An 18,215-nucleotide genomic window follows, 5' to 3' on the forward strand; every position below is an offset into this window, starting at 1 on the left:
TAGCGAAAACGTTCCGAATACGCTTTGTCCAGGAGGAAACGTCGGTTCCCCTCCTCCGGGGAAATCGAGGGGCCAATCACGTTCGACTAACCCAAATAATGGTTACCGAACCCGCGGATCGTCACAGAGAATTCGGAAAGGTTCCGAGCGGTCACAGTTGATCTGCGATCGTTACCAGTGGAAGACGGTATTCGCGGAGCAAATCACGTTTCCGAACGTTCGAGACCGCGTAACTCCAATGGCTCCTTTGCCACTAACACATCCACTTCCGGTAAGTTAAATCTTTTTTTTTTAATTTGATGGCGCGTCAGGAATGAAAACTACTCGATTCGAGATTATAAATTCTATTTTGTAAATTTTACGAAGAGAATCACAAACACACAGACTTTGGTGGCGCCACCTGGCGCGACGAACGAAAGCTACTCGAGTCATTACGGTAGATAATCGATAAATTCGGATTCTCAATTTGTCGGCAACGTCGTTTTGTCGATAAACAAAGGTGTTGATTCTCGCGTAATAATTTTAGAAACGTGACTCTGTAACAATTACGATCGAAGTCTCAGCTAGCAGAATTCCCGTTGGTTTTCTTTAATTTACGCATGAACTTTTCTATTCGAAAAATACTCGCGTAAGCAACGCGAGCCAAAGCCGATAAACCGGTTTCTCTCTCGATGGTTCCCGCGGGACTCGAAAGATTGTCGTCGCAAAATAAGAGCGGGTGAAACGAAGAATGGATACTTGTCACCTTTTCTTTCGGCTTTCCTGCCGCGAACGAGAGGTACAACGACGCGGTTTAAAGGCAAATGCAATCCCCGATATTAAATTCTCTGTTTGCTCGTCCTCTATTCCGAATTGACGGTCCTCCTCTTCGCGTTCTTCCCGCGTCGTTTCGCTGATTGCCCGCTCGTCGGTTTCGGTCCAGAATTATCTTTCGTATAATCGCCCGCGGGAAAACTTTCTACGGATTTCCCTGGCTCGCTAGGGCCCGGGGAAAGGGGAACGAATAAAATACGCGGCACCAGCGAGCATAGTTTATTCCTTCGTAAACGGTTCGACCTGCCATTTTACTTCGCGAAACGAAAACATTTTGCGAAAATGTTCCTGACACGTTGCGAGCTGCCTTTTGATTTTGAAGCCATTCTACAAGTGAGGAAGGTACGAAAACACCTTTTTGTGGTTTGTCAGGAATTTTTTGGGAACAAACGAAATGGAAGTATGTAATTAATGATTAATTTGTACTATTAATATTGGTTGAAATATTAATTGGTATTTTATTTAGTTAAGTGATTTCTAGGCTTTGAAAATAAATTTAAAAATTGCTCGTTAAAGACTGTTCGAAGTTCTGTTCCGATTTATTTAATTATAATTCAGTGGGTAGTAAAAAGTGAGGGAATGGCGCCCAGGATCCTCTTCTATCTTAAACCGATATTGCGGAGCATCTGCCAATCTGTCGGAGTGCCCTTTCGGAAACAATAGGGCAGGTTTTGTCTTCCCTTGTCGGACGGCGGATCTCACGATCAGACGTGCACTCGTCTGTTTCGACAGTATACGTTAGCTGCAACAATCTACCAAGATTAATTCATTCCATAAATATTACGTGAGAACGAACGAAAACGTCAATTTTACGAAATCAATGTAATTAATTTCTGTTGTTGGAAATCACAAACACACAGAATTTGGCGGCGTCGCCTGGCGCGAAGAACGAAAACTACTCGAGTCAAGATTATTAATTCTATTTTATATTGATCAATTTTAAAAAGGTAGCTGATGAATAAATAAATGTTTACTGTAGATGTTTGGAATAGTTTATAACAGTGTTTTTTTTATTACAAAAACACTGGAATACCATTGGAGTTAAATCCAAAAAATGATATTTGTCCGAATCTTAATTTTTAAACTGAATTCAGTGATATGTAAAATGAGAAATATTTTAGTAAATCGTTAGAACAGAAGTTTCTTTTTTAAATTATTGGTCGAGTGGTTAATACTGGATGCTCGAGACGTAAACTGAGTTTAACATGTAAAAGTGAACCCGCGGAAAAAGAGTAATCGAGAGTTATTTAAATTCTTCCGTTTGCATTCGTCGATGTATAAAATCTGAATTATATCAAAGGTAAGACGCCAATTAAATAATTCAATCGATAAGGGCCCTCTTGGCGTTCTCGAGTGGAATAAATAGGGCAGAAGTTCAGTACGTTGTGCTTCCATTTAGAGTAGTTGCGTTGAGTTCCGGGGAAATTGGTACAATTTACTTAATGTGTATTAAAATTAGAATACGAACACATCGTTAAGAACGAAGACCCAAACGATTAACCGGTGATTTAATGCCGCCATTTTAAATTTACATGTTCATAGCGATCGATGGGGACGTATCTATAATGTAACCGCGATAATTGCTCTTTATTAAAATTGATTATTCTGTCGTGTCAGAAGACCTTGAAATTACGAAATTTTTACTAATTAATAAATGAGAGTATTAAACTATTTTTTCGTAGAACAAAATAAATCGAAATACTTCTATTACAAATATCAAATATCGTTTTTCGGAGGCGTGTAACTAAATTTCCGTTGCAATTTGAGGGGTAGTTTTCACCCCGTCGAACAGGTAAAGAAATATACCTATAACGTTACAAGCTTTGCGCAAAGTGTAATGGAATTATATCGAATATTCAATTCTAAAGCACGAGCTTGTGTTCCACAGTTTCTTGCTAACCATGACTTTAATTCAGTTTCAACGAACACTCAATTTCGGAAGACGAGAGTTCTACGATGCTCGAATGTTAAGGGTTGCAAACGTTTCGAGTGTCTTTCTACGAATTGCATTCGCGAGTACGATTGTACTCGTTGGAAACATAGAGACAAGAAGTGCTATGTAATTTAACAATCCAACTAACTTGTTAACATTGTACATGCACAGGGTCTGTCGATTATTATATTCTAATTCCATTACGATTCAACATCAAACAAATCCAAAATGGGGAATTTCTTCAACACGAGACTTTGTTCTCCGAATTTTCAAATCGAAACAGTCAAATTTTATTCCACTTTATTCCAAATATTTATTAAATTCGAATACTGAAAATCAAAATAGGAAAAGTCGAGTCCCCACTTTCGAACCGCAAAAACGGAAACCGTCAACGACGCCTGTTAAATTACAACAATTTAGCCAATTACCGTTATTTAATCATTAAAGGTATTATACGTTCGAACATGTTTCGTCCTAAAAACTCGCCACCGCTAACGAACCGAGCGAGACACCGTGAATTGGGCAGGTCTACGTATCGGATAATTGAACAAGTCGAACTTTGCAGAATGTCCAATAAACGAATCAATCGATTCGCATGCTGGTTTTATTGCTCCACTCGGTATTGGTCACGTTTTTTGGTTTAACTCTTTTTCGTTAATATGCTTAAACGTCCGTCACTTTTACGTTGTACGGTTTCAATCCGACAGCGTCTCGAAATTTAAATTGATTTATAATCGTGGAATCGAACGAGACGCAAATATATTATTATCGACGATCCTCGAAGAATCTTTCCTCCTTTGGCTCGACGCCGTTTCGTCGTTCGATGAACGATAAAATTTTCGTCGTCGGTGTCGTAAAATCACATCGAGGAGGGGATTTTCGAAATTCGTCGTAAAGTTTACGGGCGAAAACTTTCGTTTTAGGCTCGCTTCGGTAGACGAAGAAAGCCAGTTCCGGGTGGAAAGTTCGGTGATCGAAACACGCGGTTCCGTGTTGCTGGTCAGGTCTCTGGTTGTAAACTCCCGTAAAACGTATTCGACGAAAACAGAGATAAAATCGTTCGCGGGGAAATCGAAGTTATTATAGACGACGAATTTAATTACGAATTTAATCACTGTTAAAGTAGATTTGCGAAGCTTTGGTGCTCGAAAAGCCGGAAATTTTAATTACAGTTTTTAATACGATCGATAGAACTATCAGAATTTAGTGATAAAAGTATTTCAATTTGTTCTATTCTACGAGGAAAGAGTTCCATATTCTGTATTCGAGGGGGTGAAAACTACCCCTCAGAGTTGCAACTCAAGTGATCCAAAAAAAAAACAAACTGACGTTATTTTGATCAAAGTTTTACGAGTAAATTTCAAAAATCCGAATAACGATATTTGGTTCTTTCGCGAAAAATTTTCCGACACGTCGCTCGTCTGGAAAATGGAACATCGATGGCGAAGATCCTTCGGGTTTCCAGATACAACTTGACTTTCTGATTTCCCAGAATATTTTGTCCATGGTGTGCCACATTATACGACACATTCTTACCATTCTTACTATTCACCCCCACCCGACTGCCACACCTTTGTGCCTCCACGCTTTGGCGCATTGACTGTCGCGTCACCCATATGTGGACGACAAGGCTCTTCAGAAAGGACCACCAGAAATTCCTCAGATTTAATAAAATACCTCGATACAGAATTTCAACGAACATAAATAACTAGGAATCCAAAATCCACGAACTTTCGAACAATACACCCGATTGTACGAATATTCCCATTAATAAACAATTATTCCTCGCCAATTTACCATTTAGACACTAAATAAAATTTACCGATTCAAAGCTTGAACAAAAATTGCCTCCAAAAACCAATGCAATAAAGGTCGAAGAATTTCCACGTAAATTCTCAAAGTGAATCGCATAAAATCTTCTCGAAATCTGGGCCAAGTTCGATTTTAACACTAGATTTAGCCGTCAATTTGACGGATGTCAGATTCCATATTTAAAATTGCAGAACACGTAAATATTATTTTTTAACAACTTACGTTGAATTTGGTCGATGCATTGGCATGAATACATATTCTAAATAAAAGAAAAATCATATTTTAAGGTAATCGTCAACCTAGTGTTAAACAATTCTTTGGCGCCAGAGAAGGTTCTGACCGAGACGCCATGTTTGATGTTCTGGCGCGAGATTCGAACGCCTGGCGGGCGCCGTATCGCGACGCGAAGTTAAACGTTCGATTATTTACCGGCCCCCGGTGCCGTTTCCGGGGAATTAAGATCGGGAAACGGACTTGAATAATTGAACGACGCAACATCTTTTACAGTACGGCCGCTGGAGATGAATTTAGACGGGGTGGTAAGCCACGTCGTGCGAGGAACGAAGATCCTGCTACAGTGCATCGTGAGGGAGGCGAGACCCGCGGCGAACGTCACCTGGCAGAACGGCACCGAATACTTGAACGAAAGCAACGACAGATTCGAGATGTTCGGGACCAAAGTGATCGAGAACGTGAGTACCGTTTCGATACTTTATCCGTTTTGCAAAATTTAACAGCCGAACTCCGCGATCTCCAACGCGTGTTTCGTTCTAATCGCGATCTGGGGGATCGTCTCGTCGTTAATTAATAGGGAAAGCGGATTAATTAGTTGGACGATGAATATCGCGATCCTGGTCGGTATCAGTAATTATCGACGTTCGTAGACTTCAAGTTGAGCAGGTTGAGGGTTGCGCAGCTTGTGAATTTGATCTAACAAAACGTGTGTTTTGGTACAGTTTCTGTATAGAATCGAAATTTTTATTTTACATTGGTTCGTCGTGATATTGAAAGAAACAATTAAATCACAGAAATGGTAGGCTTAGGATACTTTTTTAAATATTTCTACCTAGACTTAATAAAATCGTAGAACCTTGAATGTACTTGATATAAAAAATAATTGACTGAGAATAAACCAAATATTAATCTTTAGGATACTTTTTAAAATATTTGTGGCTAGGTTTGGATGGAAAATTCTTCAGCGAGGTTGGTAGCTTTCTTCGAAAATATGGTTTCGATCTGCAAATGGGGTAGCTTTCTTGCGGTTTCCGGTTTCGCCAATCATCGGTGGAGCAGAGGTATTGCAAACAGGAGTATCTTGAGCGATCCGGAACGACGTCACACAGTGGGAACAGGGCGAATAATGCGTAGGACGTCGTTCGAGTTCCAAGAGGAATACAGTCATAGGGTGGAATCTAGTCTCTGGGCTAATAAGCGGATAAGAACGACGCGGGGGTCGCGCGCCCTAACATCGAGATAGAGTTATGCGAGAGAGTAAACCTCTAGTTCTCTCATTCGCATAGATATGAGGCTGTCCAAGGTAATCTAAATTGGCACTGATTCGAGGCATTCGTATCTGCAAACTCATTACTGGGGTAAACCGTCTGTTTAACGAGGTTTAAGAGGCTTCGAATCCCCATTTTTGGGATTACTGTCCACCCTTCGAATCGAGAACCAAGATGCAGGCTCGTAAAGTATCTCTAGGTTGGTAGACTGACGTTCAAACATTTGTCAAAATTATATTTCACTGTGTGGGTAAATAAACGCATCGTAACACCTTAGAAACTCGATGCAAAGTCTGCGTGTCTGTTCGCAAAATGAAACGAAACGAAACTTGCTTAGAAATTCTAATAGAGAGTATAATTCTTATTTATTTCTTTGTAAGGAAAATTGCAAGCACGATTGAACCGATCGCTGAATTTTTATAGTAAACTTCGTATTGGTATCGTCCTTTCAACCAAAATATTTAGGCTAATAATAAATTTTCTTTAGAAGAGGTTAAATGCACATGATTGAGTGTAAAAGATCGCGGTTGTGTGGCGAGCAGGTTATCCGCCATGTTTATCCGTACGAAAAGCTTGAAGTGGCGCGATTTTCGATTTAACGACGGAGATATCTCAGAAACTGCCAGACCCATTGGCGCTTCTTTTGCATACTTATAAAGAGCTATCGTCCGAACCGCGATTATGTTGATATCTGCAATACTTTCGTTTTATGGGACCGTGAAAGTTGCGATCTTAACGCTGATGATCGAATCTCCCGCCATCAGCCGCCATTTTGGTGACCCTCTGTTTCGTAATGGCGCTCGATCGAGCTACGTTGCTTGAAATTTTATTCACGATTAATTAAAATCAGAATAAATAAAAAAGCAGATAACGCAAAGATCGTCTCGAAATTCCCTTCGTTTATTTTTCTTGTTTGAAAGCAAATATGTAAATTGTAAGTCATCCTAAGGCAAGTAGAACCATTAAATAAATAAATGAAAAATAGTAAAATGACCGTCACGATCCGAACGCTCACTGGGAGGAGTATAATTGCAATTAGATTTCTAAAAGCAGTCGTATTTAATTCCACAGTTAATGTCTAAGATCTTTGTTCAGAAGTTGATCGTTCGAGGATCGAATCGAGCCATCTGTGACGGACAGGCGCATATCAGCGGGCATATAACAGAGATCTGGATGGGACCATTGTATAAGGCAAACATCCCGTCATGTTCCTATTTCAGAAGCGACGTGTCCTAGCGGGTTGTCAATCAAACCGCCATGGAGTAATTAGTAAGAAAACCGTATACGAGGAAAATCGATCCGTTTCTCGTAATCGAAATTAACGATGAATCGTCGTACTCGTAGATCGATAATCTGTTCAAGTTCGAAATAATTCAAGTATAAATAAATAAGAGCAGAGAAAATGAAGAAAAATTTTCTATCACGTTCTATGTCATGGACAGATACAAATTAAATGTTAATTTTAATTACTTTCCGTTTGGTAGATCTTCCCTTTATTTTTTTATTACTTGCAATATAATCAGGAACACTATTAATCGAGTTACTTAGAGTTTCATTCGGGATGTCTGTGAACTTTCGCCTGCAAAAATATATCTCACGGGATCTCGGCGGCGATTCAAATCAGGATTTAGTGCCGACCATGATAATAACTCGATCGCGGAACTCTTGAGACCACTGTTTTGTAGGGAAAGTTGCGCGAACGAAAGCGTAATCCTGGTGGAAAATGGCTTTGTCATCGATTATTAAAAGACACCTGGGCTCTGATGTCCAATTGAATCATTTGCAAAATTATTTTCAATATAGGAAACGAACTTATCGATAGAAATTGTCGGATATTAATTCTTGAAACGTCGATGATTAAAAATAAAAAATTCTATGATTCACAATTTACCAAAAAAATAGGAAATTAACCCATAAATTGACTCTCGATCTCGACTGAATAATTATACTTAAAGTTGATTTTTACCAAGTTGGTATATGGAAATTGAAACATTTAAAAAATAAACCAATGGAGGGTAATATAAATTCCCAAATAATTACATTTACATATATTAAATAATTATTAGTTTACTGGAGGGTTAATACAGAAGAAAATGAAACAGAGTTTTCCTTTCGATGAGATCGTATAAATTGCTGATAAATAATATTTAGGAGATCAGTAACTTTATGATTGTATAGTCCAATTCCAAAATTTAGTGTAAGAATTGAACGTGTACAGTGATTGTCCAATCGGCCGTCGATTATTATCGTGGAGAATGAAATCCTCTAAGACACGTATGAAAAAGCGGTTTCGCAGATGAATAAAGTGTCCGTGGGACTCGTCGCATCGGAAAATCATTACGCGTCGACGTAATAACGCGTACACCGTGAATCTGTATGCCTCGCCGCCATCATAAATCCATTATGGCAATATCTAAGGCTGTAAAGTCACTTCAAGTCGGATCGCTGAATAAGAAATCGGATCGCCTTTGCTTTTGCCCATTTCCCCCCACGACTGTTCGTGTCCGTTCGATCGTCCTTTCGCGCGGCCGCCATTACGAATAATTGCGCCCTGAATTTTGCAACAAAGGACGCGAATTTCGCACAGTGGGAATCGTTAGTACGATCGATTAACGAATCGTCTTAATTCCTGATTAAATTCGCGATTGTTCGCTCGACGTTCCCAAATTTTCGATAAAAATACCCATCTTTATGTCAAGTAATCCCTTATTTTAAATAGAAAATTAAAATATTGCGGTATTATTCTTTTTATCTACCATGGGGAATTATTGTTTCGATTTTTGAGAAATTTTAGATAAAAATTGGAACAGTAATTATATTTTTTTTCTTTGGTGCTAGTAAATATTTAGAAATCTGAGATCAATCAAGATCAATTTTACGTTTGGGGGAATCTAAATTCATTCTAAACCCGGGAATCGTCAATAAATTCTATTAATTCTTCTCAGAAATAATACTGAAAAATGTGTAGTGTGTACTTAGTAAATATACTTACTAAATAAGGGTTAAACTAATGAATCTTTTCGTTTCAAATATTTCGAAAACTGAGTTTCAAAATTGAATAATTTCTTTCGAAAATTCCAACGCGTGCAAAAATAGTAAAATTTGAGAAAGGTGAGATTGCAGTCTCTCAACTATTAAATTTTGTATTGGAGGGGGGAAAGGGGGGGTTTGTATTGGGATTTAACGAATCGTAAATGGCTGGAGAACGCGAGTCGCGTTGTCACGTGTATAGATTTGTACTTCTAACGGTTGGCGTTGCGCGCGCCACAGTATCATAATTAGCATTGTTTATCGAGTGCCTGATTATGGCACGATTGGCGTAATGACCTAATCGTACGGCGTTGTACGTGGCAACAGACAGAATTTACATAGAGCCAAGTAATTACATGCCGCAAACGTTCGCCGATGCAATCACTGCGGTCTACGAGAGATGAAGTGGATTCGCCTGAACAACTCGCGTTTCGCTTTCTTTCGCCGTCACGTTAACCCCCGTTCCCACAAATTTGTATTTTCATCGCCCAAACATCCAACTCCCATCATTCACACTTCCTGTTATCGAATATAACAAGCAGTAAATATCTACAATGCAAAATTCAACTCTTCTCTTGTTCCTTTTCTTTTAAGTTACTTAAAATTATTATTTAAAATTAGTTAGTAAATTATCTACGAATATGACTCGTTTTTTGAGGACATCATTTTCAAATTAGAATCCATGGATGGATTTTCATAATTCGCGAATTTAATATACGAATTTAAAATTTGTTAATTGCGGATAAAACTTTCCTCTGACAAAGGATTAATACAGGTTCGGCCACCCCTGGGAAAAATTTTAATGGGAGATTCTAGAGACCAAATAAGACGAAAATCAAGAATATTAATTTGTTGATGGAGGCTTCGTTAAAAAGTTATTAACAAAATTAAATTAAGATATTTCTAATCTTTCTGAAAAAATTATTTTTGGTTGCGGGGGTTGATTACAATCGTTTTTGGTCAATAGACATACCCTCGAAATCCTACTCAGTTTCGAGAAAAAAATTCGAGAAAGTGTGAAATTTTTCGGCGGAAAAAAAAAATTTTGAATCGTTTTGGAAAAATTATATTTAATTACAGGGGTCAATTACAATCGTTTTTGGTCAATAGACATACCCTCGAAATCCTACTCAGTTTCGAGAAAAAAATTCGAGAAAGTGTGAAATTTTGCGGCGGAAAAAAAAAATTTTGAATCGTTTTGGAAAAATTATATTTAATTACAGGGGTCAATTACAAGCATTTTTGGTCATTACACATACCCCCGAAATTCTACGCACTTTCGAGAAAAAAATTCCTTACCGAAAACCTAATTTCTGCCCAGAAATGTCAGCCTAAAATTTCATGCGAATCTTTAAAACGTCATAACTTCTGAACGGTTTGGACGATTTTAATGTTTAAAAAAGCAAATTACGCGTATTTTGATGGAGAATATGTACAAATCGCAAAAATATTCGAAAAGTTGGTCCTTGACCCCGCAAAATGAGAAAAACTCCATAAAAATGGTCCAATTTTCAAACAGCCATAACTCCTACAATAGTGAATATATTTCAATGAAACTTTTTGCTGAAGTAGCGCTCATGGGTACCTACAGAAAAGTATTAGACAACTTTTCTGTAGGGCGTCAAACAAAAATACTAAAAATGAAAAAGGAATTTTTAAGGAAAATCGACAGGGGGTGCTGAAATTTTTCGGCAAAAAACAATTTTTTCAAATCGTTCTAAAAAAATTATTTTCGGCTACGGGGGTCAATTACAATCAATTTTGATCATTAGACATACCCTCGAAATCCTACGCATTTTCGAGAAAAAAATTCCCTACCGAAAATGTAATGTCTGACCATACGTTGACATGTTTCCCTGAAATTTATCGGCGAAAAAAAAAAAATTTCGAATCGTTCTGAAAAAATTATTTTCCATTGCGGGGATCAACTACAATTATTTTTGGTGAATACACATACCCTCAAAATCCTACCCATTTTCTAGAAAAAAATTCGGAAATGTGTGAAATTTTTCGATGAAATTAAAAATTTTCAAATCCTTTTGAAAAAATTATTTTTAATTATAGGGGTCGAGTACAATCATTTTTGGTGAATAAAGATACCCCTGAAATTCTGCGCATTTTCAAGAAAAAAATTCAATACCAGCGGAACTTTAAACGTTAATAACTTTTTAACAAAGCCTCAATCAACAAATTGGTATTCTTGATTTTCGTCTTATTTTGGCCTCTAGAATGTACCATTATAATTTTTCCTAGGTGTGGCCAAACACCCTGTATATGTATTTTACTAAACCGAAGTGAAATTATCTGATATAGAAATTCGTCCAATTAGAGAATATTAAATATGACTTTTTCGACCCTTCACCCTTGTTCGACAAATTCACAGTACTTTTACACGTATTGTAGAATAAAGAAAATTAGTACACTGAGTTCTAACTCTACGTCTAACCCTCGTAGTTTATTTATTATTTTTATGCGTCGTATTAGCGCCTGAAATTGTGTAAGTTTTGATATAGCTTGCACAAGTGTGCGTCGAATGTAGTTTGCACGAAAATATAACAGTGGTTCTACATAGACCAAGAGGAGATTCCTGCTCTCCCTTCCACAGTTTTGTCACGAGATTCTTGGAACTTAGCCTGGCGCGGCTAATTGTTTGAAAGTTCCGCGTTCTGGCGCGCGCGTGCAGTACTTTGGCGCTCTAAAAATCATAGTTTACGACTTTCTGAACACTCTGAGCTCACAATTAAACATTCGGTGCCCAAGACCCTCGAAATCCTGCTTTATTTTCAATCCAACGATGTCGATCCAAAACATTTCCCCCTTTCAACGTTCGCAAAAAGAAAACAAACATTTCCAAAGATGAAAACGTCTTGAAAAATTGTTCAAGATGCTCTATACCTTATATTCTATAATATTTTAATTGGAAATGAAATATTTCAGTCGAACGAAATTGCACGATTTTTCATAACAGATAAATTGCAAATAATTTTTGGTGAATAATGAGGAAAATGCTCGAAACAAATAAAATCTAGAAACGATCACTGACGGCGCAAAGGCCGATTAATTCTTTATTATTCGGATGAAAGTATTTTTTCTCGTCGAGACTAGATTACGAAGCAACCGCCAACGCGTTCCAGAACGGGGAGGGGGACGAAAAAACGCGAAATAATGAAACTGATGGGTTCGCAAACACTGTGTTCTCCGATTGCGCGGCCTCTCTAGCATTTTTTTTTTTTTTTTTTTGTAGCCTCCGTATATTTTTTTTTCTTCCTTTTTTTTGCGCTTTTGCGTTCGCCGGAAAGCATACATAGCTTTCGTTTCTCCCGGCGAAGCATGAAACCGAATTCCGAAGAAATATGAAACGCCGCGAGCAGTCGCGTTTTACAAAACGCGCTCGATTCCGGATCGATTACAAAATGTGATCTTTCGTTAAGAAATTAATCGATTACGCGTCGATCTATGTTCAGATGCATTGGAAATCAGTATTATTGAAACCCTTATATAATAAATTAAAAGCGTTTATATGGTTTGGAATTGCAGTCGCGATTTAATCTCAAATTAGACGCCATTTTGGCAGTTTGGACCTCGAGAGATGACGCTGCATATGCGTCGAAATTAAAATTGAATTTTTAAGCTGAATACATATATTATTATATATTTGTGTGTACCGAAAACAAACAGATTTCGATGTTTAAAATGGTAAAGTTTCTTTTTCCTTAGTTCGATTCTACTATTCGTAGGTGGATATATGTGTTTGGCGAGTGTGACTGAAATTTATATCGCTATGAAATGCTTGTTAACAAACACGTCGCGCGAATTTAACGTTCGTTTGATGGTTTTTGTTCGCAGGACGATGGCACGTCGGAAACTCAAAGTTATCTGGCTTTTACCGCCTCGGAGTACGATAACGGTAGAACCTTCAAGTGTCATGCTGAGAACTCGGTTACGCGTTCCGACAACCTGGAACCAATGAAAGAGACGATGACGATCGAAGTTTTATGTAAGTACAACTTTCGGGTTCCGTTCAGTCGCCATAACGAACCTACTTTTCCCAATTCCCTTTTATATTTCTCTTTACGCGGAAGCACGGAACGTGTGCTTTACAAATCTCTAACGTCGCTTTTCCTTCGATTAATATTGATATAGACTTCGTCAATATTTGGCATAGAATCAAATATTTTCTACTAGTGTTTTTCGTACATTTCTATACAATGTGTTCGATCACCCTTGGGAAAAATTTAAATGGGAGTTTCTAGAAATAAGACGAAAATCAAGAATATCAATTGCTTGACTGAGGCTTCATTAAAAAGTTATTAAAAAATTAAATTAAAACATTCCAAATCTTTCTGAAAAAATTATTTTCGGGTGTGGGGGTTAATTACAATCATTTTTGGTGAATACACATACTTCCGAAATCCTACCCACTTTCGAGAAAAAAATTCCCTACCGAAAATGTAATGTCGGACCATACATTGACATGTTTCCCTGAAATTTTTTGGTGAAAAAAAAGACTTTCGAATTGTCTTGGAAAAATTATATTTAGTTGCAGGGGTCAATTGCAAGCATTTTTGGTCAACAGACATACCCCCGAAATCCTACTCAGTTTCGAGAAAAAAATTCCTTACCGAAAATATAATTTCTGGCCAGAAATGTCTGCCTGAATTTTCATGCGAATCTTTAAAATGTCATAACTTCTGAACGGATTGGACGATTTTAATGTTTAAAAAAGCAAACTACGCGTATTTTGGTGGAGAATATGTACAAATCGCAAAAATATTCGAAAAGTTAGTCCTTAACCCCGCAAAATGAGAAAAACCCCATAAAAATGGTTCAATTTTCATACAGCCATAACTCCTACAATTGTGAATATATTTCAGTGAAACTTTTTTCTGAAGTAGAGCTCATGGGTACCTACAAAAAAATATTAGACAACTTTTCTGTAGGGCGGCGAACAAAAATACTAAAAATGAAAAAGGAATTTTTAAGAAAAATCGACAGGTGCCTAAATTTTTCGGCGAAAAAAAAAATTTCAAATCGTCCAAAAAAAAATTATTTGTAGTTGCGGGAGTCAATTACAATCGTTTTTGGTAAATACGTATACCCCTGAAATCCTTCGCATTTTCGAGAAAAAAATTCCCTACCGAAAATCTAATGGGAGGCCAGAAATGCTTCCTTGAAATTTCATGCATATCTTTAAAATGTCATAACTTCTGAACGGATTGGACGATTTTAATGTTCAAAAAAGCAAACTACGCGTATTTTGGTGGAGAATATGTACAAATCGCAAAAATATTCGAAAAGTTAGTCCTTAACCCCGCAAAATGAGAAAACCCCCACAAAAGTGGTCCAATTTTCAAACAGCCATAACTCCTACAATTGTGAATATATTTCAATGAAACTTTTTGCTAAAGTAGACCTCATAGGTACCTACAAAAAAGTATTAGACAACTTTTCTATAGGCCACCAAACAAAATTACTAAAAATGAAAAAAGAATTTTTAAGGAAAATCGACAGGGGGTGCTTAAATTTTTCAGCAAAAAACAATTTTTTCAAATCGTTCTAAAAAAAATTATTTTCGGCTACGGGACTCAATTACAATCATTTTTTATCATTAGACATACCCTCGAAATTCTACCCACTTTCGAGAAAAAAATTCGAGAAGATGTGAAACTTTTCGACAAAATCAAAAAATTTCAAATCGTTTTGGAAAAATTATTTTCGGTTGCAGGGGCCAATTACAATCATTTTTGGTGAATAGACCTACCCCCAAAATCCTACCCCTTTGTAGAAAAAAAATTTAGTACGGGCGGAACTTCAAAAAATCCCAATAATACGTGTTTTTTCCCCTCGAAATTTTATTTGAAAGAAATCTAAGTATTTGAAATAGTATTTCAACCTTTTATTTTCACGATATTCGAAAATAAATGGAATATTGATTTCTTCGAAGTGATGAAAACCCGTTCTAATATTACTTTCACCGCTTATGGAATACAACAAAGGGGAGATATTGGTATCGGTCCGAGATTCGACTCCCCGATTGCTTTCATTTCTCGATTTTAATAAAAAATATATATCGAACCAGAAAGTACTCCATCCAGATACAAAAAATTCCCGATTGATTGTTATTTTCGATGTTACGAGATAGTCAACAAAAACGTAAAATTCTCTATACGTGAAAAGGAAGAAGTAGCCATTCCATTTGCTGAAACGGGGAGTCGCGAAACAGCTTTAAATTTTACAAATCAAATTACTAAAGTTGACTGTTTCTAAACAGCGATTTCTTACTCTTAATATGTCTACCGCGGCGGAAAGTCGTGGCTGTAACGAGGAAGGTGGCGTGTACAATAAAGAAGAAGAAGTGCAATGTCCCCAGACAAATTATCCTTCTTAACGTACACATGACGCGATAGTCGAAGCATTTTGTCAAACGAGTACCATCTCGCCACGAAGAACGTTACGATACGGTTGGATCACCCTCTACATATGCGAATAATAGCGAAGTTTTTTTTAAATTTCGACGACGTTTCAGAGGGATTCAATTTCCAGAAGAATTTCCAAAAGAGGGAGGAGGGTGCTTCCAAAAATTATATTTAATTCTGCTTTTTTTTTTCAAATTATTATAAATTTGAAATTAAGGGACGCCCTTCTGGAAGAGTTAAAAAAATAATTATTTAGGACACAGTGGGATTCAAGTGTCGTACAATAAGTTTGAATTCGTGCAGAAGAAGGAAGGAACAGGCTTTTGGATCCGCCATTGTCGTTAACGTTGTTCGAACGTTTATCTGCCACGGAAATACAAGAAGGCACGATTAAAATTTCTCCAGGGGAGAGGGGGAACGATTCGAGGAGCAAATAGGTCGTAAAGAGTCGACTCTAATTTAGCCTTAGCTATCCGAAGGAATAAAAGTACTTAACGTTCTTGACATTCTTCGATCCAATTTTTTGCGATGCTCGATCAACGCTCAACATAGTCGACCCGAAATTAAGTTACGCTTCGCACGCGTGTATATATTCCTTTTTCGTTCCGCGCTTTCCAATTTGCTTTTTCACCGTGGACGAAAGGCGCGACCATAGTTTCAATTAAACGAAGCAGATCAATGACGGGGCTTCGTAACGCGAAAAGGAAGGAAAATTACAGGGCAATGAAACAATAGAGTCACGTTCGCCTTAGAGTCGCAGATAAATGTTTTCTGATATTCGAAAATTAGAAATTTCTAGCTTGGACAAGATTTTATAATTTTATTACTTTTCTCTCGACTTCGTCAATTTCCAGGAACGTGTGTTTTTTTTAAATAGTTAAATTTATTAAATCGTTAGGAAGAAACTTTTGGCCTCGAACTCGCCACCCTCGAAGAATAATGTGTCCCTGGTCTCGTATCTATCCGTTACTCGGCGATCCAATAAAGTCTGAAAAAATCTTGTCGCCTGTCGGATTAAAAGACTTCGGGGTCCAATCCTTGAAGGAGTCATATTAAACTCCAGCGGTAAAGATGACCCAAGAAAAAACTTCTTTACGCCCACCAGAACCCTGTCTGGTCTCCTGGGCTCGCTTCTTTATGACTCGAATGATGATTAGACTGCTAGTTATAGTCACGCACCTTGAAAATCTGCCTCGACGTTTGGTACACAATTTTTATTTAGGAAACGAGGTTCCTTATTCACTGTTTCTCTGTATTTTCATCTTTTATAGATACAAATTTACATACTCCATTTCGTTTTCTCTGTATGGTGTCTATTTTCTCATTAGTATTTTAGTGTGCAGACTAAGTTTATCAAGTATCATGCAATTATAAATAACAGTTCACCAATTCAATGTCTCCAAAGACAGAAGAAACCATTTGCTTTTGCTTTCAGTTATCATCACACATCTATTCACTATTTCCCTGTATTTTCATCTTTTGTACATAAAAATGTACATACTCTATTTCGTTTTCTCTCTATGGAGTCTATTTTCTCATTAGTATTTTAGTGTGCAGATTAAACCTATCAAGTATCATGCAATTATAAATAACAGTTCACCAATCCAATGTCTCCAAAGACAGAAGAAACCATTTGCTTTTCCCTTCAGTTATCATCATATATCTATTCACTATTTCCCTGTATTTTCATCTTTTGTACATAAAAATTTACATACTCCATTTCGTTTTCTCTCTATGGTATCTATTTTCTCATTAATATTTTAGTGTGCAGATTAAGTTTATCAAGTATCATGCAATTATAAATAACAGTTCACCAATTCAATGTCTCCAAAGACAGAAGAAACCATTTGCTTTTGCCTTCAGTTATCATCATATATCTATTCACTATTTCCCTGTATTTTCATCTTTTGTACATAAAAATTTACATACTCCATTTTATTTTCTCTCTATGGAGTCTACTTTTTCATTAGTATTTTAGTGTGCAGATTAAGTTTATCAAGTATCATGCAATTATAAATAACAGTTCACCAATTCAATGTCTCCAAAGACAGAAGAAACCATTTGCTTTCCCTTTCAGTTATCATCACACATCTATTCACTATTTCCCTGTATTTTCATCTTTTGTACATAAAACTTTACAGACTCCATTTCGTTTTCTCTCTATGAAGTCTATTTTCTAATTATTATTTTAGTGTGCAGATTAAGTTTATCAAGTATCATGCAATTATAAATAACAATTCACCAATTCAATGTCTCCAAAGACAGAAGAAACCATTTGCTTTTCCCTTTCAGTTATCATCACACATCTATTCACTATTTCCCTGTATTTTCATCTTTTGTACATAAAACTTTACAGACTCCATTTCGTTTTCTCTCTATGGAGTCTACTTTCTCATTAGTATTTTAGTGTGCAGATTAAGTTTATCAAGTATCATACAATTATAAATAACAGTTCACCAATTCAATGTCTCCAAAGATAGAAGAAACCATTTGCTTTCCCTTTCAGTTATCATCACATATCTATTCACTATTTCCCTGTATTTTCATCTTTTGTACATAAAAATTTACAGACTCCATTTCGTTTTCTCTCTATGGAGTCTACTTTCTCATTAGTATTTTAGTGTGCAGACTAAATTTATCAAGTATCATGCAATTATAAATAACAGTTCACCAATTCAATGTCTCCAAAGACAGAAGAAACCATTTGCT

The 18,215-nt window shown here is 36.9% G+C and overlaps 1 protein-coding gene across 17 annotated transcripts in view; it reads left to right on the forward strand.

Moving 5' to 3' along the window:
• The window catches only part of Nrm (neuromusculin), a 457,462-nt gene that overhangs the window by 347,839 nt on the left and 91,408 nt on the right, over positions 1-18,215 (forward strand). For all 17 annotated transcript variants that reach the window (XR_013080582.1, XR_013080588.1, XR_013080585.1 and 14 more), the window contains exons 6-7: positions 5,066-5,250; positions 12,937-13,087. Coding sequence is in view for 7 of the 17 variants with exons in the window: in XM_076776376.1 (XP_076632491.1) it covers positions 5,066-5,250; positions 12,937-13,087 (336 nt within the window). In the remaining 10 variants the exon portion in view is untranslated. The remainder of the gene's footprint in view (positions 1-5,065; positions 5,251-12,936; positions 13,088-18,215) is intronic.

This window comes from Colletes latitarsis, chromosome 11 (assembly GCF_051014445.1).
Source record: "Colletes latitarsis isolate SP2378_abdomen chromosome 11, iyColLati1, whole genome shotgun sequence".
In the NCBI taxonomy this organism is placed as follows: Eukaryota; Metazoa; Arthropoda; class Insecta; order Hymenoptera; family Colletidae; genus Colletes; species Colletes latitarsis.